This window comes from Callorhinus ursinus, unplaced genomic scaffold, assembly GCF_003265705.2.
Source record: "Callorhinus ursinus isolate GAN/ISIS: 27379988/994484 unplaced genomic scaffold, GSC_fseal_2.0 scaffold80, whole genome shotgun sequence".
NCBI lineage: Eukaryota > Metazoa > Chordata > Mammalia > Carnivora > Otariidae > Callorhinus > Callorhinus ursinus.
In genome coordinates this window covers 1574513-1601952 of record NW_027397142.1, presented here as the reverse complement: position 1 = coordinate 1601952, position 27440 = coordinate 1574513, and the positions used below count along the sequence as shown (strand labels likewise).

Sequence of the window (27440 nt, the reverse complement as noted above, 5' to 3'; positions counted from 1 at the left end):
GTCGCCAGCACACACTACTGCGCATGCCCGCCGCCTCCCTGGCTCAGGGCGGGCGCAATGCGCATGCTCGCGCCCGGTTCACGGGTCAGCGCGTTTGACTGGCTGCGGGACTTCCTCCGTTCGCGGTAAATGGCGCTAGTGGCGGGAAAGTTGAGTGTCTGGTTAGCCCAGCCTCCGGGGCGATGTGTAGTGACTTTCGCAGGGCCGAGTCTGGGACGGAGGTGAGAGCCGCCGAGTCTGGGACGGGAGCGAGAGAGAGGAGAACAGGGCGGTGGGCGGCCGAGGGAGCCGGGAGAGCGCGGGAGGCGGGGCGCGTGCCGGCGCGCGGGGCGCTCGGCGGAGGGAGGGCGAGCCGCCCTGGACTGCGGCCCCCCGGCCGACCCCTCCCGCCCTCGCACCCGGAGCCGGCCCCCGGCACCTGGGAGTCTTCGGAGAAGGGCAGGCTGACGCGCGCGCTGCGAGCGGAGGCGGAGGAGGGCACCCGCACCGCGTGCACAGATAGGTGTGCGGTGCCTGGTATCTGCTCGCTAGGCTGACGGTCCGAATCTGTCCCCCGTTAACTGCGGTCAGAAACGGTAAGCCAGGCAACAGAAGCGAGGAAGAGGGAGGGATTGTCAGCGGGAGAATTTACAGACGTTTAGCCAGGACAGGCAGTGTTTGAGTAGGTTGCCTCCCCTTCTCCCTCTACTCTCTACGTCTCTGCTTATGGCATCAGGCCCTCGCTCTCCCAGCTTGAGTAGCTCAAAAAACACGCCAGCTATTTGACATCCTGCAAGAATTTATTCAGGAATTGAACCAGGAAGTTTCGAGGACTTACAACGTGTCAGCCACTGGTTGAGGAATTGGAGTAAGAAACAACTTCTGCCATTGAAGAACTAGTAAGCTAGTCCGACTTAAAAATTGCAGTATATGTAGGAAAGCGTGCTGCCCAATAGAGGGGCAGGCATCTAGTTAGGAGGAGCAGATGACTGAGTTTTTATTTTATTTTTTTAAAGATTTTATTTATTTGAGAGAGAGAGGATAAGAGACAGAGCACCAGAGGGAAGAGGGTCAGAGGGAGAAGCAGACTCCCTGCCGAGCAGGGAGCCCGATGCGGGACTCGATCCCGGGACTCCAGGATCATGACCTGAGCCGAAGGCAGTCGCTTAACCAACTGAGCCACCCAGGCGCCCAGATGACTGAGTTTTTAAAAGAACCATGTGAAATCGGTTTGGCAAGGAGGGGGTGGCAGTCAAAGAGAATAGCAGTTAACGTGGGTTCTTGCCTTAAGAGCACGGCTTATTTAGGGGAACTGCAGGTACTTCTGAATAGTTGGAACAGAGCTAGTGAGGGAGAGTGGAGTTGGGCAGTGAGTACTGAGAAATAGGCCGGGGTGGATTAGGAAGGATCTCTTATACAGATGAGGGAGAGAAGCAATACTTTGTTTTTTTTTTTTAATAAGATTTTATTTATTTATTTAAGAGAGGGAACAAGTGGAGGGGAGAGGCAGAGGGAGAAGCAGGCTCCCCACTGAGCAGGGAGCCTGACATGGGGCTCCATCCCAGGGATCTGGGATCATGACCTGAGCGGAAGGCAGATGCCCAACCGACTGAGCCATAAGTCAACGAACTTTTCCTGTGAGGGGCGGGATAGTACTTAGGCATTGCAGGCCAGGGGGTCTCTGTCAGAACTCCTTAACCTTGCAGTTATAATGTGAAGGCATCCACAGAGAGGTGAACAAATCAGCATGGCTGTGTTCAATTATTTTTAAACTTCGGATTTGACCTGCTGGCCATAGTTTACCAACCCTTGCTCCTTAAGAGTAGAGCTACTGCATGTATAAGAGCCACTACAGTTAAAACCTTACTTACTTAGATGATCGTTTGAAACCAAGGTTAAACATAAATGACTTTTGCAGTCAGAACAAGCCTAGTATCTAAAAAAATGGGAGCCCTGGGGTCCCTGGGTGGCTCAGCCGGTTAAGTGTCTGCCTTAGGCTCAGGTCATGATCCCAGGTTCCTGGGATCAAGCCCCCGTCGGGCTCTCTGCCAGGGGTGGGTGTGTGTGTGTCCCTCTGCCTGCCGCTCCCCCTGCTTGCGCACTCTCTTTCTCTAATAGGTAAATAAAATCTTTAAAAAAAATAATGAGAGCCTAGCACAGCCCCATCATTGAACAAAAAATTTAGCCACATATCCTTGGCCTGCCGTGTCTGCATGGAGACCCTAAGCCAGATTGCCTGGCTCATACTGCTTTGGAGTACAGAGGGTTGGAGGGGAACAGGAAGCTGGGCAATAGGTGCTACTTTATTCTTTCTTCTTTTTGTTAAGAAAACCAGCTAAGTGAAACTCTTCCTTTAAGTGCTTTGGGCGCTCAATGGCTAGTGCTTCATTTGTTTGGACACAATTTTCTTCCTTTGCACATTATGCTACAGTACTTTATGGATTCTACTTGGAGGCATTGTGTTGAGGAAGATACCTGAAGTCAAAAACTAGCCCAAGAAACAAACTACTTTAAATTTTTAATTCATGAGAATTACAACTTTAAAAAGCAGCTAACCATTCCCACGTTTTGTGAGTAGTAGGGAAAAGACATTTCATACAGGGTCTTCCAAGAAAATAAAGTTGCAAAAAATATTTTAACCTATTCTAGAGATGGAATTACGGTAGGCCAGGTAGCAAGTGGAAAACTTAATAATGAACCCTTGATTTAAAGACCAACATTTGACTACAATTTACAATAAAATAACCTGGTTTGTTTGTTTTTTTTTTACCTTGCCTACTGTTAACCTTTATTCTTTTATCCAGTTTATTCTTCTTAGCACAACTGACAGTTTATATTGATTTAAAGGTCATGAGAGCAGACTTTGTTGTCCGTTGAGTTTACTCCTTTAGTGTCAATGATTAGAACAATATTTAGCCCACAGTAGGCACTCAGTAATTGTTTCTTTAGTGGATAAATTTAATATCTTCTCGTTCCTCTCCCCTCGTTTGCCTTGCTTCATGCGTCATTGAAAAAAAAAATTTCACGGGAACTCCCTTAAATTTTCCTGTTGTCTTTCTTTTTTTTTTTTAAGATTTTATTTATTTACTTGACAGAGAAACACAGCGAGAGAGGGAACACAAGCAGGGGAAGTGGGAGAGGGAGAAGCAGGCTTCCCGCCAAGCAGGGAGCCTGATGTGGGCGGGGCTCGATCCCAGGACCCTGGGACCATGACCTGAGCCGAAGGCAGACGCTTAACAACTGAGCCACCCAGGCGCCCCTCCTGTTGTCTTTCTGTTACTCATTTCTACTTTGTGTCCATCATTGTCAGAGAACATACTCTGTATGATTTCAGTTCTTTTGAATTTGTTGAGGTCTTATGGCCCAGGATGTGATCTGTCTTGATGAATGTTCCATGAGCACTTGAAAAAAATGTATATTCTGCTGTTGTTGGGTACAGTGTTTTATATACATGAGTCAGATCTTGTGTGTTCAGATCTTCTGTATCCTTAATGATTTTCTGTTTGTAAGTCTATCCATTGCAGACTGGTGACTGTTAAGTCCCAGCTAAAATTGTGGGTTGGTTTATTTCTCCTTTCACCTGTATTAATTAGTTTTGCTTCTTGTATTTTGAGGCTCTGATTGATATGTACACATTTAGGATCATACGTCTTTTTTGGTGGATTGATCCTTTTATTATTCATTCTGTAATGTACCTCTTTGTCTCTAGGAATTTTCTTTCCTCTGAAGTATGCTTTATCAGATACTAATATCGCAATTCTTGCTTTTTCATAAAGTCTATCTTGATAATATATGCACTGATTTTTCTCTGATTTTCCTCCTTAAAATAGTAAATATTTTTGCTTCGAAGAAACTGCAACTTCGAGGGCACCTGGGTGGCTCAGTCAGTTGAGCGACTGCCTTCGGCTCAGGTCATGATCCTGGAGTCCCAGGATTGGTCAGTGGGGAGTGGGGCGTCTGCTTCTCCCTCTGGCCCTCCCTCCTCTCATGCTCGCTCGCTCTCTCTCTCTCTCTCTCTCTCTCTCTCTCTCAATCTCTCTCTGAAATAAAATCTTTTAAAAAAGAAAAGAAAAGAAACTGCAACTTCGAGGTGACTGGGTGGCTCAGTCGGTTAAGCATCTGACTCTCGGTTTTGGCTCAGGTCATGATCTCAGGGTCGTGAGATCGAGGGGAGGCGCGGGGAGCTGGAGGGGGCTGAAGGGGGGCCCACGCCCACCTTGGGCGCCTTGGGCTCTGTGCGCAGCTGGAGTCAGCTTGGGATTCTTCCTCCCTCCCTCTCTACTCTTCCCCCAGCGGGGGCTCTCAGGCGGGGGCTCTCTCTCAAATAAAATCTTAAAAAAAAAAAAAAAGGGCAACTTCTCCACTTAGGTTTTTTCCATCCCATCCCTTCTCAAAGACTTCACCGCTACAGATGTTCCCACTCCTATGGTCATTTTTCTGTCTTCTGCATTTTTTTTTTTTTTTTGATTTGTCAGAGCGAGCACAAACGGGGAGCAGCAAACCGAGGGAGAAGCAGGCTGCCTGCCGAGCAAGGAGCCCAACACAGGACCTGATCCCAGCACCCTTAACTGACTGAGCCACCCACGTGTCCCTGCTTCTGCATTTGTAGTCTTCTTTTCCACCCGTCATTTCCCTTGGCGCCCTAACATAAAACAGCAACTGCAAGGCAGAAAACCTCCCTAGGTGCCAACGCCCCACCCAGCCCCATTCCTTTACTCTTCAGCACCGCAGAGTTGTGCTCTGTGCCTCACTTCCTTATCTCCCATTCCTTCCTTAGCCCATGGTGATTCGGCTTCGGTCTCCCACTGTACCCACTACAAGTTCTCTGGTCTAGGTTATCAGCCAACTTGTGTTGCCAAATGCTCATTCCTGAGTGCTCTCTTTTTAGACTGAAGTGTAGGAACGCAGCAGAAAGTGTACTTCTGCAGGAGAGCCGTTGGGAGGGAGGAAGGGGGTGATCATGGGTGTGTAGTACCTGCTCTTAAAATAACCCACTAGAAGGTCTTCCCCGGGGAAGAGAGAATGAGGGGATAGGAGAATATGCCAAAGTATTTCTCCAGCAGAGATCCTCACATGCAAGGTGAGAATAAGTGTTCTGCCAACATTAAGCTCCTGTAATTTTGATTTTGTGCTTTACTGTTTCTTTCTGGGACTGTGCATATATTTGATTTTTTTTAAAGATTGTGTTTATTTGAGAGGGAGAGCGTACGAGTGGGGAGGGGGGCAGAGGGAGAGAATCTGAAGCTGACTCCATTGGAGCCCAATGTGGGGCTTGATCTCACGACCCTGAGATTATGATCTGAGCCGAAATCAAGAGTTGGACACTTAATCAGCTGAGCCACCCGGGTGCCCCTATATTTGTTTTATCTAAATGAAAATTTGAAGCAGTTTGATAAAACTTCCTGATGAAATCTGAAGAATGCATTTAATGGAATTACTCATTTGTGGGATATCATAAATTTAAAATTTAGACCTTACAAATTCTGCTAGAAATTAATGCTGCTTATACACCTTCAGAATGGCAAAAATCAGCAATACAAAAAACAACTGGTGTTGACCAGGATGTGGAGAAAAAGGAACCTTTGTGCACTGTTGGTGGGAATGCAAATTGGTGCAGCCCCTATGGAAAACAGCATGGAGGGTCCTTAAAAAGTTAAAAAACTAGAGCTACCTTAGGGGCGCCTGGGTGGCTCAGTCGTTAAGCGTTGACCTTCGGCTCGGGTCATGGTCCCAGGGTCCTGGGATCAAGCCCCATATCGGGCTCTCTGCTCAGCGGGAAGCCTGCTTCTCCCGCTCCCACTCCCCCTGCTTGTGTTCCCTCTCTTGCTGTGTCTCTCTGTCAAATAAATAAAATCTTAAAAAAAAAACAAAACACAAAAAACACTAGAGCTACCTTAAGATCTAGCAGTTGCACTTCTGAGTATTTTACCCAAAGAGCACAAGAACACTAATTCAAAGGGATACAGTGTTTATAGCAGCATTATTTACAGTAGCCAAGATATTGAAGCAACCCAGATATCCATCAACAGATGAATGGAGAAAGAAGAGGGGGTATATGCGTACAATGGAATATTATTCAGCCATAAAAACGAGTGAAATCTTGCCATTTGCAGTGATATGGATGGAGCTAGAGAAATAAGTCAGAGAAAAACAAATACCATATGATTTCATTCATTTAAGAATTTAAGAGGTAAAACAAACGGGCATCTGGGTGGCTCAGTCGTTAAGCGTCTGACTTCAGCTCAGGTCTTGATCCCAGGGTCCTGGGATCGAGCCCCACATCGGGCTCCCTGCTCCGCGGGGAGTCTGCTTGTCCTCTCTCCCTCCCCAGCCCCCAGCTCATGCTCTCTTTCTCTCAAATGAATAAAATCTTAAAGGGGAAAAAAATAAGAGCGAGACAAACCAAGACACAGACTCTTTAACTATAGGGAACAAACTTGATGCTTACCAGAGGGGAGGAGGGAGGGGGATGGGGGAACAGGCGATGGGGATGAAGGAGGGCACTTGTCCTGATGAGCACCGGGTGATGTGTGGACGTGTTGAGTTACTATATTGTATACCTGAGGCTAATATAACACTATATGTTGACTGGAATTGAAAACTTTAAAAAAAGAAATTCATGCTGCTTAAATTGTCAGGTGTATATATAGTAGTTTTTGCTTTACTTTATTTTTCCTTTTCCTCTTACAGGATGATTGCTTTTATAAAAGCATTAGTTCTTCAAGCTTGATTGAAGAGCCAGGCCCAGTACTCTGCCCTGAAGGGACAGTTGAATTTTTCTAAAGTGGCAGAGGAGCCTCATTTCCCATGTGAAGGGGAATTGGCCCTCTAATTTATGGAACTACCATGAGATCCAAATTTTACATCAATCACATACATATTCACCTAGCTGCTGCTTTCCCTTGCTTCCTTATTCCAGCTCCTCGCTTATGTTCCCTGAGTTATAGTTAACATGTTTTTGCCTGAATTTCCTCTACATATGAGTAGTAAAACTAAGAATTGTATTCATTTTGTAGGTGGGAAATCCAGGCTTGTTATGGGGCAGGGATGGGAATATTTGGTTTAGAATGTTTGCTTCTTTAGGTAGCTTTTTTTTTTTTTAAGATTTTATTTATTTGAGAGAGAGCACAAACTGAGGGGAGAAGCAGAGGGAGAAACTGAGCGGGGAGCCTGATATGGGGGCTCCATCCCAGGACCCTGGGATCATGATCCAAGCCAAAGGTAGACGCTTAACTGAAGCACCCAGAAGCCCCTTTGAGTAGCCTTTTATACTTAAGCGGTTTGCAACCCTGCTGCTGGGGTCCATCTGCAGACAGATTTATTTACAAAAGGTCAGGGGAAATGAGCCTTTATCCAAATGAGCTATATATATGTATGTGTATATATTTACCTTAATGCCATTCATTTCTGGTTGGTTTGATCTTTAAGTTCTTCTTTCTGCTCTTGTGTAAGCTTTTCCTTAACTAAATGGTCTTTAAAAACATCTGTATGGTAGGTATTCTACTTACTAAGTGTTGAAGGTATACAGTTGCATTGGAAATGGACTTTTGTTAGTATGAAGAACTTCGAGGACATGAATACTCATGGACTTTTGTTTGGTAGAAGTTTGCAGACTGTCCAAACATGAAAATCAAAATAGTTTGAGGTTCTTTACACTCTCCATCCTTCCCAAGCCTGCCTACCTATGCCCTGTTTACCTTTAATTTAACAGGGAGCTACTGAGTTTCTGCCAAACAAAAGCGTTTTGGAGTCCATTGTGAGCCAAGATAAGATTCTTTTCCTTTTGAGCTTTTACATCCAGATGAGGGATGTAATGTGTTAAGTACAATAATAGTTTCATGGAAGGAGGTGGCCTTGAAGAATGTATAGTATTGTTTGTTCAGTAGTCTTGGCCTTAGAAATTTAAATGAGAGACTAGGCAAAGGATATTCCCTGTAGAAAGAAAAAAAGCATTTCTCTATCAAGGCACATTTTGAATGTATTTAAAAGAACTATATACGAAATCTCTCATTCAAAATTAAGGGTGCCTCCCACAAATTAGAACTGACCGTGAGACTGAACAGAAAGGCTGACAAGTCCAGCTTGAAGTGAAATGGCTTGTAAGGGGACTTACTGACTGAGCCTGTCTCCGGGCAGCCTCAAGATGAGTAAATCTCAATCCCACCTCCCTTAAGACAAGACAGGGCTTTTCTTGCCCGGAGGAGGTTGGAAGTACTGTTGTGGGACCACCCAAGAGGAGAATGTTTAATGGCTGTGTGTCATAGTCAGAGCTCCAGGGCAGGTCAAGGATGTTATGCCCTAAGGGTGTACTTAAGGGTGTGGTTAAACAAAAGGAAAGAATGTTGGGAGGGGTGCTGTGCTCCAGGAGGTCCCAGGTCACTGACTGGTCCTCGGGGTGATTTGTCCAAGGTGATTTGTCCAAGATGGCGTTAGGTTCCCACACCTTCCCAGCACCCTGCCTGATTTCTCTTGTAGCAGCTTCAGTACTTGATTGCATTTTTGTAACCTTCTGACTCTCCCCTCTTAAATTCTTTGAAGATAGAAACTGTGTCTGCTACATCTGTGTAGCCCTAGCATCTCACTCAGTTCCTGGGATACACTTGACTTGGCTGAAATGTTTACCAGTGGATATCTATACAATAGAGTATTACCCCCTTTGCAGATTATATACTTATTATGGCAGTAATGCTGCTGTTGAAACATTTAGGGCTCCTTGTTGCTGTTGGAGGGAGTACTAACAGAGATGGTTGAAAGAGACCAGGTAATTGCCTGGACGGGATCTTGGACCGGTTTGGACCGGTTTGATCGTCAGCTTAGTAGGTCCAAAAACCATTTCATCTCTGTACTCAGACTTGATTAGTCTCGGTGATACTGACTCTGAGGTAGTGGAGCACAGAACTCTCCAGGCTTTGGGAGCCATAAGAGATCTCTTAAATCTTGGCTCTGGCATCCACTAGTTTTCTCATCTGAAAAACAGAATGATAACAAATAGAGCTAGTGTAACAACTAAAAGATATAATGTATATAAATTATGTACTGCTGATAACCACAGTAAGCACAAATAGTAGCTATTAGTTGATGGCTATTGTTATGATAAAACCTAGCAGATACTCATTTACAAACCAAATGTAAAATCTATTAATTAACAATATTAGTGAAACTGCCAAATAGGCTAAAATTGTTGTGTCCACTGTGCCTTCTTTTCGAAATAGGAAATTTGGCCTCAGAAAGATTGCTGAGAGAATCAAGAGAAATCCCTCACCAAGCTCAGATTGTTAATCTTCCCTAAAAGGGTTAAAGTGTCTTGTCTAGCAGAACTTGGGTTCCTTTTAACAAACTCTTTTCTGCCCTTCAGAAACTCCAGATTGATTATACCTGGCTTCTTTCCGTTCATTCCTTAAATCTGGACATCATTAATTTTAATTTCTATAATAGGTTATGTCAGATTTTTAGAGTATTTTCTTTCTTTCTTTTTTTAAGATTTTATTTATTTGACAGAGACACAGCGAGAGCAGAAACACAAGCAGGGGGAGTGGGAGAGGGAGAAGCAGGCCTCCTGCAGAGCAGGGAGCCCGATGTGGGGCTCGATCCCAGGACCCTGGGACCATGACCTGAGCCGAAGGCAGACGCTTAATGACTTGAGCCACCCCGGCGCCCCCTTTTTTTTCTTTTTTTTTTTTTTTTAAGATTTTACTATTTATTTATTTGAAAGAGAAACAGACTGCTTTGGCATTGTAAAACATTATTTTGAATATTCTCAATGGTGGAAAGTTTTCATCCTTTGAAAATGAATTTGATTTTTTAATAAGAGTGGAAAATCAGATGCAGTTAGCCAGTTTGGTAAGAGGGGTAGTACCATCTCTGTCCAGATGTCATGCCAATATAAAGCTTTCTTGAATACTTTTCTTATCAGGAATTCTCACGTAGAGAATTCTAAAATATCTTGAGGAGTGACAGTAAGAGTAAACAGCTGGAGTAACTTCCTAAGTTAATCATTCTGATGAGGATAGTTATTTGTATACATGCTTTTTAAAACATTTAAAGTCATTGTATGTGTTCTATCTTGTCCCTGCGGGTTTCCTTCTTGTCCTTCAAGCTGGACTCCATCTTCTAACTCAGGGGTTCTCATATGTTTTGGCTTTAGGAGTGCATTACACATTTAAAAATTATTGAGGATTTTAAAGAGCTTCTGTGCATTTTTTTGTGGAGTTTTTTTTTTTTTGTGGTATAATAGTTAAAACATTATATTAGTTTCAGGTGTACATCATGATTTGATATTTATGTTGCTAAGTGATCACCACAATAAGTGCAGTTAGTATTTGTCACCAAGAGCTTTTGTTTATGTGGGTTATATCTATTTATTGAAAGGCAGAAGCGAGAAGGTTTATTAAAGCGAAAAATACACTCACAAGATCTCCAGAGCGGGCGAGCTCCAGAGAGAGAGCTGCATGAGTAATTTAGAATTTTAAATATTTACATTCATATGCAAGTGACAAATTATAATCCCTTTGAGTATTATCATAAGTATTTTAATGAAAAATAGTTATTTCCCTAAACAAAAAATGTGAGGAGTGACACTGTTTTACATATTTGCAGATCTCTCTAATGTCTGGTTGAATGGAACTTGACTGGGTTCTCATCTCTTCTGCATCCAGTCTATTACTGTATGTTCTGGTTGAAGTACATGAAGACTCTCTGGGCTTTCACAGATACATACAGTTGGAAAAAGTAGAAGTATTTGAAGGTCTTTTTAGATAATTGTGGGTTTTCTTTGATTCTGTACCAAAACTTGACAAGATAGTAGTTTCCTAAAAGTTAATTGCAACGTAGACTATAAAATTACATCAGTGACTTTTTTTTCATATGTTAAAATCATTGATTGGTCTAACACTTGGAGTGAATATTTTAACCAGGACTGATTTAACATCATGCATTGGTCATTTGGAGATACTGGTTCACTGAATTACACAGATCTTTCAAGTATTGGCGTGTTTTGTTAAATAATTATTTTAAAAAATCACATTCATTAAAACACTGGTGACTTCACCAAAAAGGACCTTAAGTTTTGGAAAGCTGTCAAGGTCACAGTGGTGGATGAGTTTTCCAAAATTCAGATGTTATCATTGGCAACAAATACTGTCAGTTTTCTTGAAGTGACAAGCTTACTTTCTTTGTTTTCAACAAAATGCCACATACCAAAGTCTGTATAATCAAAGTTTGTCTTTTAGTTGTTCTTTCAAATAAAAGGGTAGCCGACTGAAAAAAGCATCCAACTCAAATATTCAACACAAGTGCTTTTACTAGAGAAAACAAAACAAAGCAAAACAAAATGATTGCATTTCATTTTGGAGAAGTCCTTCATCTGTGTGTGAAGTTGGGGACGTCCCCCAGAGCTGACTTTACCTCAGACACAAAGAGTTAGATACCTAGGACTATACTCAACTCTGATATTAATTGCAAGTTGGGAGGTCCCCAGGACCACCTTCAGGTATAGCAATTCAGTAGGACTCACAGAACTCATTGAAAGCAGTTGTATTCATGGTTATGGTTTACTGCAGGGAAAGGATGCAGATTTAAAAGCAGCCAGCGGAGGAGATGTAATGGATCAAAGTCCAGGAGAATTCCAAATGCAGACCTTCCAGTCGTCCTCTCCTGGTGGAGTTGTGGATGGTGCTCAGTTCTCCCAGCAACAGTTTGTGATGGTCTGCCAACCACAGAAGATCCCCTGAACTTTGGTGTCCAGCATCTTCTTGGGGCTCTCTCATGTAGACACAGCTCACTCTCTGGCCCCCCTGAGACCAGAGGTCAAATTGATCCAAAGCCCCAACCCTAAGTCACACTGTTAGACTGTCTGGTGTGGCGGAAGGTTCCCTGGTAAACAAAGATACTTTGATCAGGCAGGATATTCCAGGAGACTTGGAGATGACCTCCCAGGGGCCAAGGGCAAAGGCCAGACCTCTCTGATCAAGGTTAAATTCTTTACTGGTAGTATGTAGCCTGTGTCATCACAATGATTTAAAGTACTCAGGGGTCATGATTTAAGAGAACTAATACTTTTAGCCGCCTCATCAAAGGCATTCTTATGAAAAACTAGTTTTGCTGGTTTTGCGTTTTTTCTGCGAGTGGTGAGGAACGCCGTGTGTGCTGGGACAGTTGGGTGCCACTTGTGCGGTTGGGCCAGCATTTTCACCCGCCTCCACTGGTCCACGGTCAGTGCAGGTGTCAACTCGGCGAGAACGATCGTGTCTGAATACTTAGGAGGAGAGTTTTAACCTCGGATATGCCTGCCCAATCTGCGCTAACTCGGCGCGCTGTGTCTCTGGTGTAGTGAGCAGTGCTTTACATTCTTTTGTAGTAAAATACCATCTCCCAGAGGACGGTTACAGCAAGTTCTTTGAGGGTAGGTTGTCTTCATCTTTTGTAGTCTGCATTTTACCTGCCATGGTGCATTGTATGTAACAGAAACTCAATAAACATTTGCTAAATTAATGTATAGTACCCTTTCATCACTTAAGGAAATCTTTTCAAAACCTTCGTTTCAGTTAAAAAAAAAAAACAGTAGAGTGACTGCTTTTGTTCCCTCTTTTTCTCTTTTGTTGTGTGGAAGAGTGGTCAAATCTGTGCTGATTTCTCAGACACTTGAGAATCAGCTTTGATATCTTTGATTACATGTCCCTCATTGACATTTAAATCAGTCATGCAGTTCTGCTCGCTGTCATCCTAACTACTTTTGTCTTGGTGCGGGCATTCATCCTCCAGATTAGTGTGACAGACTCCAGCTTACTCTGCATATCTGGTTTTACTTTCAGATACATTCCCTGCTAGCCACCAAGATAATCTGTTTGAAGTGCAGATGATGCTAGCTTGTGCTGTACTTAACATAGTGCTTACTCTATGTCAAGCACTTTTTTTAATACCCTGAATCCTCAACAACTGCGGGAGGGGAGATTCTGTTATCACTTGAATGACGAGAGACCTGAGGCCCAGAGGAGGGAGCTAGTAGGTCTGGTTCTGAAGTCCCAACTGTCTACTGTAACTGTTCTAGACTGCTTCTCACTACATAGCTTACAATCCCTTGCTTTTGTCTACAAACCAGAGAATAAGCCCCTAAACATGGCATGTAGGGCCTTCTGTGATCTGACTTGCGCTCTTAGCACCTCTGTATCTCCTGTTTTGTGCTAGAAGCTCTAGCAGGTGAATCTGCTTACGGTTCACCCACATGCGGAGTAACAGCCTCTGCGCCCTGGCTATGGTCACCTGTGCTCTGTTCACCGAACAAATCCCGGAGGGAGCTCTTCAAGGGCAGTTTTTCTCCACTCTTCCTTTGTCCCCTCCCACTGCTAGATAAGGAATTGACAGTATAATTCGCAGACAGATTAAAAGCTGGTGTATGTATAACAAGTGTATTAAGTATAGTGAGAGAAAATTGGGTAAATACTTTGTAATTAGCAGTTTGGCCCTATCTCCCAAACTATACTATCAGTTCTTCTGGGGGCAGGAACTCATTTTATGCCATCAGTATTTGACACATAAACAAAAAAGGAAATATTTTCTGAATAAACGAACATAATTTTTCCTGTTTCGTAATTTCCTCCAAATCCTCAAAACTAAATTAGTCTTTTTTATAGACTTTTGGAAAATTGTGTAAATATAGATTTCTAAGATTTTATATTTTTAAGTAATGAGTTTTTCTTCTTTTTTTCTTTTGCAAGCTCCTTGGCCGACTTGAAGGTAGAAGTTCCTTGAAAGAAATAGAACCGTATCTGTTTGCTGATGAAGATTCATCTGTACATGGTAAAAACAATCTCAAACCAAAATACAGTGTCATACATTAAGGCTTATAAAACATGTTTTTTTCTGACATACTCATTTATATGTACATACTCGTAGCAAACGGCTATATGGATTAACCTGTAAAATTAAAAAGTGAGAAATAGATCATAACACTTTTAAGTCTTCATTATCTGTGTCAGATGAGATAAAGTTTGGCTCATCTGCAGTAAATAGATTAAATACCTCTCTTATCCTGACACAGTATTTTTGAGGGAGTTTGTTACTATAATTTATTTTTTAATTCTTTAGAAGTTTGAGAATCACAAGAAAGTCCTTAGGTATCCCGTTGTCTGTTAATACTTATGTAGAAGGGAGAGGACATGCCCACTTGTTCCCCGCAGTGCTTCTACACTAAGGAAAACTTAAAGAAAGGTACTGTGCTGGCATTGTGTTTCGATTCTTTAGTGGAAGAGCTCTGTAGAGATATAATTCACCCATTTAAGTGTGCAATTTCATGATTTGTAGTATTCACATTTACGCATCTATCACCACAAGTGATTTTAGAACATTTTCATCACCCCAAAAGAAAGCCGTGCCTATTAGCAGTCACTCCCCATTTGCTCCCACCTCCCTCAGCTCTAGGCAGCCACTAATCTACTTGATGACTCTATAGCCTTGTCTGTATATTTCATATAATTGAATTATACAGTATGTGGTCTTCTGTGACTGGCTTCTATTACTTTGCATAATCTTCAAGTTTTCTGTTGTGGCATAGTTCTGTTTCTTGTTGAGTAATATTTTCTTTTTTGTTTATCCATTCATCAGCTGCTGGACATTTGGGTTTCTACTTTTTGCTGTTATGGATAACGCTGCTGTGATTATTTGTGTACAAGCTTTTCTGTGGATATATGTTTTCAGTTCTCATGGGTAATACCCACGAGAGGGACTGTTAGGTTTGTTCGGCAACTGTGTTTAACCTTTTGTGGAACTGCTAGACTGTTTCCCTCAGCAGCTACACATTTTACTTGCCACCAGGGGTGAAGTGTAGAATAGTTCCAATTTTCCCACATCCTGCAAACAAATGTCATTGTCTGTGTTTTTGATTATAGCCTTCCTAGTGAGTATGAAATGATATCTCATTGTGGTTTTGATTTACATTCCCTGATGGCTAATGATATTAGGCATCTTTGCGTGTGCTTGTTGGCAATTTGTATATGTAATTTGGAGAAATGTCATATCTTTTGCCCATTTAAAAAAATGGGTTGTGTTTTTCTTACTGAGTTGTAAGAGTCCTTTATATATTCTAGATACAAGTCCCTTATCAAACATATTTGATAATACTTTCTTTCAAAGTATTTGAAAATACTTTCTCCCATTCTATAGGTTGCCTTTTCATTATCTTGATAGTGTCCCTTGAAGCACAAAGTTATTAATTTTGATGAAGTCCAATTTATCTGTTTTATCTTTTATTGCTCATGCTTTTGGTATCATAGCTAGGAGGCCATTGGCTAATCCAAGGTCAAGATTTACGGCTTTCATTCTTTTCTGATCAGAGAGCAGTCTTCTGTGATTCAACCTTTTTAATTGATTGAGATTTGTTTTATTTCTGAATGTAAGGTCTATTTTGAAGAATGTTCCATGTGCACTTGAGAAGAATGTATATTCTGCTCTAGTTGGATTGAGTGTTTTCTTGATGTTTTGTAGTTCTGGTTGATTTTTAGCATTAAGTCTCCTGTCCTTGTTGGATCTTTTAACCTAATGTTCTATCTGGTATTGAAAGTGGGTATTGAAGTTTCCATCAATTACTATTGAATTGTTTATTTCTCCCTTTATTTCTCAGTTTTCCTTCATATATTTTGGGGCTTCATGCACTGTTGGGCATGTACAAGTTTATTATTTTACCTTATTGATGGATTGATTGATTTATTATTATAAAATGTCCTTCTTTGTCACCTAACACCCATTAGGATGGAAACAGTAAAAAACAAAATAACAAGTGTTGGTGAGGTTGTAGAGAAATTAGAACCCTTGTGCACTGTTAATGTGAATATAAAATGGTGCCACTATGAAAAACAGTATGAAGTTTCCTCAAAAAATCAACAACAGAACTACCATATGATTGGGGCATCTGGATGGCGCAGTCGGTTTAGCATCTAACTCTTGATTTCAGCTCAGGTCATGCTCTCAGGGTCATGAGATCGAGCCCCAGGTTGGGCTCTGGGTTTGGTGCAGAGTCTGCTTGAGATTCTTTCCTTCTCCCTCTGTTCCTGCCCCTACTCGTGCGTGCACTCACTCGCTCACTCTGAAAATAAATAAAATCTTAAAAAAAAAAAAAAAAAGGAACTGCCATATGATCCAACAATTCTACTTCTGGGAAGATCTCCAGAAGAATTGAAAGGAGAGTATTGAAGAGGTATTTGCGTTCCTATGTTCATAGCAGCAGTACTCACAATAGCTAAGAGATGGGGGCAACCCAGACGTTCATCGACAGATGAATGCATAAACCAAATGTGGTATATGCAGACAAGGGAATATTATTCAGCCTTAAAAAGGAAGGAAATCCTGTCGTGCTACTACATGGATAAACTGCGAGGACGTGCTAAGTGAAATGAACCAGTCACAAAAAGGAAAATACTGTGGTTGCACTTACGAGGAATCTACAGCAGACAAATTCATAGAAACAAAGTAGAATGGTAGTAGCCAGGGCTGGGGGAGAAAGGTGAAAAGGGGAGTTGTTGTTTAATGGGTATAGAGTTTCAGTTTTGCATGATAGAAAAGTTCTGGAGATGTTTTACAACAATGTGAATGTAACTTAACACTACTGAACTGTACACTTAAAAATGGTAACTTTTATGCCATCTGTTAGCACCATGGAAAACAAAAATGTCCTTCTTCCTCTCTTAATAACAGTTGTTGTCTTAAAGTATACTTTGGTAATAGTATAACCACACCAGCTATATTTTGGTTACTGTCTGCATGGCATATCTTTTTCTATCCTTTTGTTACCAATCTTATTTGTGGCTTGGTAAAGTGTGTCTATGGTAGATAGCCTGTAGTTGAAGCATGTGTTTTTATTCCATTTTGCCAATCTCTGCCTTTTGTTTGGACTGTTGAAGGCACTTACTAGTTAAATAAATTACTGATAAGATAGAGTTTATGACTGTCTTTTGCTCTTTTACATACATTTTATATCTTTTTTGTTTCTCTCTTCCTCCTTTACTGTCTTCTTTTGTGTTAAATAAATATTTTCTAATGTACCATTTTGTTAAAGGGTTGGGGGAAGGCAGAAGGAGAGGGAGAGAGAATCTTAAGCAGACTCCACACCCAGCACGGAGCCCCACCCGACATGGGCTTGATCTCACAACACTGATTATCATGACCTGAGCTGAAATCAGGAGGCAAGAGTTAACCAAGTGAGCCACCCAGGTGCTCCTAGTGTACCGTTTTTATTCCTGGTCATTGCTTTTACTTTATTTTTTTTAGTTATTTTCCTTTTAAAAAAAAAAAGGATTTATTTGACAGAGAGAGAGAGACTACAAGCAGTGGGGAGCAGCAGAGGGAGAGGGAGAAGCAGGCTCCATGCATGGAGCAGGGAGCCCGATACGGGGCTCTATCCCAGGACCCTGAGATCATGACCTGAGCTGAAGGCAAACACTTAACCGGCTGAGCCACCCAGGCACCCTTGAGTTATTTTCCTAATGGTTGCTCTGAGGGTCACAATTAATATCTTTTTTGTTAATTTTTATTATGTTAATCACCATACATTACATCATTAGGTTTTTTTAATTTTTATTGTTATGTTAATCACCATACATTACATCATTAGTTCTTTTTTTTTAATTTTTTATTGTTATGTTAATCACCATATATTACATCATTAGTTTTTGATGCAGTGTTCCATGATTCATTGTTTGTTCATAACACCCAGTGCTCCATGCAGAACGTGCCCTCCTCAATACCCATCACCAGGCTAACCCATCCCCCCACCCCCCTACCCTCTAGAACCCTCAGTTTGTTTTTCAGAGTCCATCGTCTCTCATGGTTCGTCTCCCCCTCCTATTTCCCCCCTTCATTCTTCCCCTCCTGCTATCTTTTTTTTTCCTTAACATATATTGCATTATTTGTTTCAGAAGTACAGATCTGTGATTCAACAGTCTTGCACAATTCACAGCACTCACCATAGCACGTACCCTCCCCAATGTCTATCACCCAGCCACCCCACACAATTAATATCTTAATTTAAAATAATCTAATTTGGATTAATACCATCTTAATTTCAATATTTTCTAAATACTTGGCTACTGGGTAGCTCCATTTCCTCCCCCTTCCTTTGTGTTGTTACAAATTATGTATCTATGCATTGTATGTCCATAAACACTTCTAAAATTGACTTAATGCAAGAATTAAAAAGCCATTACAGGAAAGAAAATGTATTATAACAAAAAATTATTACTCAATTCATTTGTTTAAGTCAGATGAGTGAAAAAAGTTACAAATATAAATATATACGGTCTTTCATATTTACCTATGTAGTTGCATTTACCTGTGGTTTTTATTAACTCATTTGGTTCAAGTAACTCTCTACTATCCTTTCATGCAGCCTAGAAGATTCCCTGTACTATTTTTTATAAAGCAGATCTGTTAGCAAACAATTTTCTGAACTATCAGTAATAAAGACAACTTTTGCCAAACATGTTAGACAAAAGATTGAACTTTCTGTTCTATCAGAAAGGATATTATTAAGTTGGACCTTATGAAACTGACACAAAAACATGGTTTCACAGCACCACTTATACATTTGAATATTACATTTGTAGAAACTGCAAAAACACCATTATGCTCAGTCACTAACAAAAAAGTTTACTTAGTTTGGATTAACACCATTTTAATTTCAATATTTAATAAATACTGTCGATATTTTAGCTGTAAATCCAGTTAGATGGGTGTTCCCGGGAGCAGTAGACTGAAGACTGGTATTAGAAGGACTGTTTATCAACAACAGTAGTTTATCAGAAACTGGGGAAGCTCACACTGAAGCAGTACGACATTCAGGGATTATAGAAAGCTCTAACACCATTGTAAACATCTCTTAAGTGCTTTTTTGTAGTAGTTACTCAGTAGTATATACCAACTCATTACCTCTTCCATACTGTAATGATTGTAATCTGCAAATTCAACATATTGTTACACAATTAGTAGGTTGGTACCAAGATGATGTATTTTTTGGCTTTTCTTTTTTATCCTTATTTTGAAGGATCTTCAGATTCATAAACTCACTCTGACAATCTGTTACCCAGATCCCTTACAGCATTCTATTTGTGAGAGCAACTATCAAGGCCAAACCATCCAGATTTTCTGATTTAGTTTAATTTGTCAAGTGCCAAACTGTAGAGGTGTTTTTGGGGTATGTGCGTGTGTATGTGTGTTTAGTGGTGGTGGTGGGGGTTGTTTTTTTTACTGCAAGTTTTCATACCCAATACTTTGAGTGGACAAGGGTATGATTTCTTTTGTAACAGCTCTCAGAAACATTTAAGATAGTGACTTCAAATACCCCTAAAAGGACTGTGCCCCTCTGTAGAACATCATGTTTGAATATGATTTTTGACGTGATGATTAAACAGTAAATGTTTATAAAATCAGCAAAACTGACTTCAGTTGATCATTAAACATATTTGTAGAGAATCTGGGACCTTAATGATAATATTTATGTGTAATTTGCAAGTTTGCATATTTTATTTCCCCAGTTGTTACAAGTGACCTTTTTATTGCTTTGCTATTAATCTGTAAAAGGAAAAGAGTATTTTTATATACCCCTTAATCATCTCCTAACCAGGGATTTCACCTTAAGCTTTGCCTCATCTCAATCATGCCAAACCAAGAATGTGAGGAATCCATATACTACGTAATCTATTTCTTAGTAATGTATGGATTTAGCAAACCTTGTTAAACCATGTAAGCAAGTGCTCGAGACTTTTTTGAGTTATGCTGAAAGATGTTTATGAGCACCACCTTCTCTCCAAGAAAATATTTGGCTAGGTTTTCATTTTTTTTTCCTATTCTGAGGATTCCAGAAATATCCAGAGATAGCTCACACTTAACTCTGGCCAGTGTCATGTATTTCTGTCTCCCTGTGGAGTCTCTTCCCTTTTGCTTCAGAATATGTTGCCTTTCTCCTACCTTTGGTTGTCTTCATTTGACTCCAGCCTCACAAAACTGCTGTTGAATATTTTTACTTTTTAAATGAATGTAGACCATCATATTTTTCCCCTAATTCCTTGTGTGCCCCCTGCCTTCCCTGCAGCCTGATTCTTGGAAGAATGCTGAGGGCTCCCTGGAGAGCCCTTCCATCTCTTTTCCGAGTATCTGATTTTGAAGTTTGGTTCATAAAAATAATATTTATATTAAATGTGGTTTTTGCTGGGGGTGCCTGGGTGGCTCAGTCATTAAGCATCTGCCTTTGGCTCAGGTCATGGTCCCGGGGTCCTGGGATCCAGCCCCGCATCGGGCTCCCTGCTCGGCGGGAAGCCTGCTTCTCCCTCCCCCACTCCCCCTGCTTGTGTTCCCTCTCTCGCTGTGTCTCTCTCTGTCAAAGAAATAAATAAAATCTTTAAAAAAAAAGAAAAAGGTGGTTTTGCAAACTACACATTTACTGCTGTAAGGTACTATCCAGGACCAATTCAGTGATCTGTTCCCAAACTCTCCCCGGCCATTTTTTTACTTTTAGAAATTTTGTGCTGCATTTAATGTTTTTTAGTACTGTTTCATTTTCTTGAAACCTTTCATGTTCTGTGCCATTTTCCTCCTAATTTTTATATTAAATTTCTGTTTTTATATGTCTTCATGCCGACTCCTCTAACATGGATGCATTCCAAGAGGTGAGTTTTTGGCCTCTATTCTTAATTTTTTGTTCACTCTCACTCACCAAATTGAGCTTTCTGTTCTCTGTTTCTGTGTAGCTTACTCTCAGATCATTATGTCTGCACTTTTATTAACTGTCTTGAATCTTAAATCCTAGTGTTATAAGACATTTTTATTTTGTGACATCTAGCTAACATAGTATTTTGAAAGCTAAATTCTTGTTAGGATATTTATGTGATAATGTGAATTAAAAATCCCTGCTTTCCTTAAGTATATGATTTGCATGGGTACTTCCAACCCTGTCTCTGAATAGAACCTTTACATCACTACCTTAGCTTTACCCTCACCTTCTGAATATGTGAAGGGACTGAAGAGCTGACAGAACCGAAGTGTCAGCACCCCTTGGGCCAGGGGCCGTGGGCAGGGCACTGGACTCACACTGGGCACTTTGTTCCTGTTCTGGCTTATCTCCTGTGTCAGTCTCTTATTTCCAGCCTTGGTCCTGGGCCTTTGCACCTGCTGGACTCTGTGACCAGTGCCACACCCCCTACCTGTGATTCCCCTATCTGACTTGCTTCCTTTCAAAATGATATGTTCACGGGTGCCTGGGTGGCTCAGTTGGTTAAGCGACTGCCTTCGGCTCAGGTCATGATCCTGGAGTCCCGGAATCAAGTCCCGCATTGGCTCTCTGCTCGGCAGGGAGCCTGCTTCTCCCTCTGACCCTCCCCCTTCTCATGTGCTCTCTCTCTCATTCTCTCTCTCTCTCTCTCTCTCTCTCTCTCTCAAATAAATAAATAAATAAATAGAATCTTTGAAATGCGATGTTCAGAGTTCACTTTGGGGCCTTTACCCCTCACCAGATAGGACTTAATTTTCATTTTTTAGATGTCTCTCAAGAAGTTCTCAAAGTAATCTGATGAAGTGCATTCGAAAGATACTGTGTTTTGTGCTGGAGATAGAATAGTAAAGTGCCAACCTGAAAGTAGCATACAGGAAATATAATGAAATAGTCAGAAATCATATAGCATGAGGGGCGCCCGGCTGGCTCGGTCAGTGGAGTGTGTGGCTCTTGATCTTAAGGTTGTAAGTTTGAGCCCCATGTTGGGTGTAGAGATTAATTAAAAATAAAAAATCTTTAAAAAATTATATAGCATGAGGGCGCCTGGGTGGCTCAGTTGTTAAGCGTCTGCCTTCGGCTCAGGTCATGATCCCAGGGTCCTGGGATTGAGCCCCGTATCGGGCTCCCTGCTTGGTGAGCCTGCTTCTCCCTCTTTCTCTGCTGCTACCCCTGCTTGTGTTCTCTCTCTCTCTCTCTGTCAAATAATAAATAAAATCTTAAAAAAAATATAAAGCATGATAACTGTGATGATGGAACATGATAAAGTTTGCTTTCTTACCTCAGAGTGTTGTTATTAGGATCAAATGAGATATCATCAAGTTGTCCCTTTTCATTTGTAAAGTGTAATAGAAAACTTAGTTGCTATTGATAGGCCTCTTTCTGGGGGAAAAAAGGGAAGGTCTGGTGCAGTCTGTTGATACTGTGTTTCTGCGTGGTTCACTGTCCTGCAAACTTTTCAGATTAGTCTTGCTAAACTGTGTTTTCAGCTTTCCTTCACTACCATCAATATCTGTTCTATGTTAATGTTTCATCTAATGCATGTAGTTTATTCTCCTTCTCTAATATAGGGAAGTAAAAGACTTATTTGTAGGTAAAGGGTTGATTTCAGTTTAGCTCCTTAGTCATGTAGTGGGAGAGAATAACATCTGGCTTGAATAGTTTTTTAGTTACTATGTTAACTTTCAGCAAGAGCATCAGTGAACAATTGTTATTGTGAAAATAGATTTACTTCTTGAGTCTCAAATCTTTTGGGGGAGGGGTGTGGGGTGATCATTTTTATTTAAATTTTGAATTGCAAATTGCATGTAAGATTATGGTAGAAACTGTTTGAAGTTTTACAGTACTTTAAATATGGTATAGTGGTAACATGCTAGATTTTTTACACATTCTTTGTGAGCGTTCCAGTTTACAATGGTTTGTTAGTAATAACAGGAAATAAAGTAACTGGATTCTCAGACTGTAATTTGCTTGGGGCCTAAGAATCTGCATTTTAACAGTGTTTCCAATTATGTGGTTCAGCCATAAATTAAATGGAAACAAACTAGCAAGAATTGGAAAGCCACTGTCCAGAGTGGATTTTGAAGAACTCCGGAGTCGGAACAGTTTACCCAGGTGTTTAATTTGCGTTGTCCTCACTGGAAGAGAGTCATCTATAGAAAAAGATTTGGAGTCTTTGAAGTTCAGAGTGGTTTACTTACACTTATAATGCTAGGAAAATAACTTACAATGCAGATGTCATTCCAGCTGGGCACAATTTCAAGAAATTTTTATAGCAAAGAATAAGTGATAGCATATTGGAAATGTGGAGGGGTGTTTTCAGTTGAGGGATGCTGTTGGCATTTAGGCCTGAGAGCTGTGGACTCCTGAGGCTCTGTACGTACGAAACTGCACAACCAAGCATTGTTCTGCCTGTAATGCCAGTAACATGAGAAACCCTAATTAGGGATTGTTTCAACTGCATGTCGCGGAAGTCCAGCCTAGGGGCTTTCCTGATAGAGACTTATTTTCCTCACCTCACAAGTGTATAGAGGCAGGCCCCGCATAACTGTGTGGGGTTCCCATAGTGTCATCAAAGTCCTGGGCACCTCTTGTCTTCCTGCTCCACATTCTTAGGGCCCACCCTACTTAGGGTGTCCCTCTTATACTCACTCCAGAGTGGGGCGTGGCAGAGCAGAAGTGGCCCCTGTACCAGGAAAGCAAAACTTAGCAACCCCCAACAGAAATCTACTCGTGTCTCATTGGCTACAACCATGATACCTGCTGACCCCTCTCTGCAAGGGATACGGAGAAAAATAGTTTTTCAGCTGGATGCACTGCTTTCCCCCACCCCCAAATTGAGGTTTTATACTTAAGGAAAAGGAGAGAATGTATAGTGGGTAATCAGGTACCAGAAATGCTGTGTACCATAGTAATCAATACATTTTTGGAAGACCAGAGGTCTGGCACTTTATTCTTAGCTTATCGCCAGTTTCAGTGTGAGTGCATGTGGACCCCTCCCCAGGAGACTTCCTTGGGTGCCTTTCAACCTTGCCATTCTGTTTTTCACATTTTCTTGATGCTAATTAATAGCCAGCTCCTTCCTCAGAGGTGAAACTTAATGGTTTAATTTCCTTATTTATTTGTATTTGCTTATATGGATCCATTTTGGCAAATGGATTTAGATTTTTCTTTGACATTCCGGTAAATGTGTTTTTACACATTGTTGCAGACTTCTTGTTTTGTAGCCTGCCGTTACTGTGCTGCTCCATTTTGACTGACATTTTTACATTTTACGCAGGTGATATTCTTGAATTTCATGGTCCAGAGGGAACAGGAAAAACAGAAATGCTTTATCATTTAACAGCACGATGTATACTCCCAAAATCGGAAGGGGGACTGGAAGTAGAAGTCTTATTTATTGACACAGATTATCACTTTGATATGCTTCGGCTGGTTACAATTCTCGAACATAGACTATCCCAGAGTTCTGAAGAAATGGTAAAATGCTGCCTCGGAAGGTTGCTTTTGGTGAACTGCAGTAGTAACACCCAGCTGCTCCTCACGCTGTACTCACTAGAAAGCATGGTCTGTAGCCGCCCTTCCCTCTGCCTTCTGATCTTGGATAGCCTGTCCGCTTTTTACTGGATAGACCGCGTCAATGGAGGAGAAAGTGTTAACCTACAGGAGTATACCCTGAAGAAATGTGCTCAGTTCTTAGAGAAGCTCGTAAATGAGTATCGCTTGGTTCTTTTTGCAACAACACAAAGTATAATGCAGAAAACCTCAAACTGGACAGAAGGGCCTTCTTCTGCCTTGAACCATCCGAGTGAGGCAGATGCGGACTATAGACCCTATCTCTGTAAGGCATGGCAACAAGTAGTAAGGCATAGAATATTTTTCTCCAAACAAGAGGATTTTAAAACCAGCAACCAGTTTTCTTTGGTTTCACGTCATTTAAAAAGTAACAGTTTACAAAAGCATATTTTTATTATTGGAGAAAGTGGCATTGAGTTTTGTTGATAGTATCATAAAATAGTGTTTTTCAGGATATTATGCAAAATTTTAAAAGTCCTTAATGGGCTAAAATGATTTGGTTATAAAGCTTTAAACTCTGGGAGAATTAATATAAATGTTTCTACACAGAATGGATTTTTTTTTTTTTCCAGAACAGATTTCTTAAACTAGTACAGTAGAACTTTATTCTCTTCTTAGGTTGTTGAAGATAAATCAAACTGGTGGTAATAATTAAACTGTATATTAAGCTTGTTTTAAAACTAAATAATCTACACATTGCAGCCTAAATAAAACGAACTTTTTTATAACTTTGTGTCACATTTCTGGAATTTGGTTAAGTACTTAATTGTTTAGGAAAGTTTAAATGAATTTCCGTTTTCTCATATGTAACTCCTTTAGGAAGCTGTGACTTTGGAAAGTGTTCTGTAGAGCTGTTGTTTCTGCAGAGGGGATGAAAACAAGGAGCCTGCCCATCTGCCTTTCACACGAAAGACTGGAAAGTCAGAGCATTCTGATCTGAGTTAGAATGAGTCCAAGATGGAGTTGCATTCTGGTTGGGTCTTTGTATCATTTTTTTAACACAGGGAAGTAATATACCCGTTCAAGGAATTCTGTGAAGATTATTTTGAAATTTTCGTCTCCTCATTAAGTGATAGACACATGCTAAAACTGTATTAGAACTGTAAGTTACTAGTATGTTCTTAGCCATTTAGAATAGTCCAGCCATACCATGAAATGAATCAAATTATTTCCAGCTGAGAGCTGGGCAAGGCTCTGTGTACTTTGGCCAAGGGGTGGCCCAAATGGGGAGCATGCACCTCGAGAGGTACGCAAGGTAATGTATTGTGGAGAGGAAGAAAATCTCAGAACTTCTATTTATACATTTTAATCTAAGAAAAGATGAAATTGCATCAGTATTTGATATTCAGTTGACTCTGGTGCACTCGTTGATCTGTGTGTCGGGTGGTCATCTGTCACATTCATATCTGAAGTATCCTGTGGGGAAAGTGGAAAGAATTGACTGTGATGTTTTTGTGTTCATATGTTCATTTATATATTACCAATTTAGTTAAAACTAACTGTATTAACCTACCTAACAAAGATTCTTTTTAAGGGCTTAGAAAGGATCCTGCAAAGAAATTAAGATTGAAGTTAATATTCTTCATAATGCAGGGACAGCAGAGGTGGCATATGCTATCTGTGCCCTGCTCACCGACCCTGTGCCGCCTCTAGCTTACCTGCAGTTTCCAAAACCCACTGGCTTCTGGAGGTGTCTGCTGGCTGGCTGCCAGAGTCTGCTGGGCTGCATGTGGGCCAGGCCAGGCAGTCCTTAACCAGTGAAGGGCAGGATTTGGTGTGTAAACACTCCAGCTTCCTTACCCCTCAGCTCAGAGGACACTGAGGTTCTCTCAAGAGTGGCCCCAGGAGGATTGGTTCCCATTGCTGAACAGCAGCAATCCATTTATTAACACACTGCATACTGTCTTCTGTCCTTCTGTCTCACTTCACCCTCATGGGGCCTCCTGGGATTGTCACCCTAATGAAGGACAAGTCCTGGGGTAGGAGCTACTTCTGTTGTGGGTCCAGGGGGAACCAGACTGTCAGTAGACAATAAGAAATTGTCAAACAGCCCTCCTAGGCCCAGTGTTTGCTTTTTGGCCACATCGTGAAATTTAGAACAATGGTGGTCCCAAGGGCAATCAAGTCAAGTTACGCTAGATCACATTTCTGTCATTCACACTCTCACACCCATATGCCCTCAACAAATTTTATTTTGCCACTGATAAACTTTAAAATATTTAAGAATATGACCTATTTTATCCCTAGTTCATCCTTTCTCACTTTGTATTTTGTGGTTTTTATTACATGTTACGTGTAAGTAATGTATAAATATTTGTATGTTGGAGGAATAGGCTGGTTTCCCCCTGGATAAGTGTGTGATCAGTAAGATTGAGACTCTCTGGGGCGCCTGGGGGGCTCGGTCAGTTGAGCGTCTGCCGTGGGCTCAGGTCATTATCCTGGGGTCTGGGACTCACCCCCACCCCCTAGGCTCCCTGCTCAGTTGGAGTGTGTGTATGCACACACACTCAAATAAATAAAATCTTAAAAAATAAGATAAATCTCTTGGTCTGCTCTAAGTTCCATCTCTTTTTAGCTGTTTGGAAAAGATAAGAAAATTCCATTACCTTCCCTGGTCTAGCTCTGGGTATATGCGTTAACACGCATATATGAAAAACTAAGCAACTCTTAGAATTCTATCCTTGTTTCCATTTCTCATCTATATAAATGAAATATTAACTTAATGGACTGTTATTCACAGATTTATAACTTATTCTTAGGGAACATGATTAAAAATAATGAACTTTTATATTAACTTAAATTATCAATTATATATTAATGTGTCAGACCGAAGACTTCGTTATCTTAAAAAGATTTGTTATCTGACATGTTGGAAGGAATTAAGAATCCTGGTTAATAAAAAATTCTTTTAAACTAAAACTTATACCAATAGGATTTCTTGAACACTACAGAAAATTTAATACTTATAAAAAGAATGAGACTTACAGGGAAAGAGAAATGGCATATCCTAAGGTATACAGATAGCAGATACAGGGGTGCTGATTAGAACCAGAATAGTGGAGTGAGGGGTTACAAATCTAAAGAGTGTTCCATTTACCTGTAAAAAAGGGGGGTGAACTTCTTGGAATCATTGTGAGAA

The 27440-nt window shown here is 41.0% G+C and overlaps 1 protein-coding gene across 1 annotated transcript; it reads left to right on the top strand.

Annotated features, from left to right (window-relative positions):
• Positions 1–85: 85 nt before the first annotated feature.
• Positions 86–25998, top strand: XRCC2 (X-ray repair cross complementing 2). The gene is made up of 3 exons (XM_025862231.2): positions 86–221; positions 13692–13773; positions 24006–25998. Exons 1-3 carry the CDS (start codon positions 183–185, stop codon positions 24725–24727), a joined length of 843 nt encoding a protein of 280 aa, XP_025718016.1. The 5' UTR covers positions 86–182; the 3' UTR covers positions 24728–25998.
• The last annotated feature ends 1442 nt before the right edge of the window (positions 25999–27440 follow it).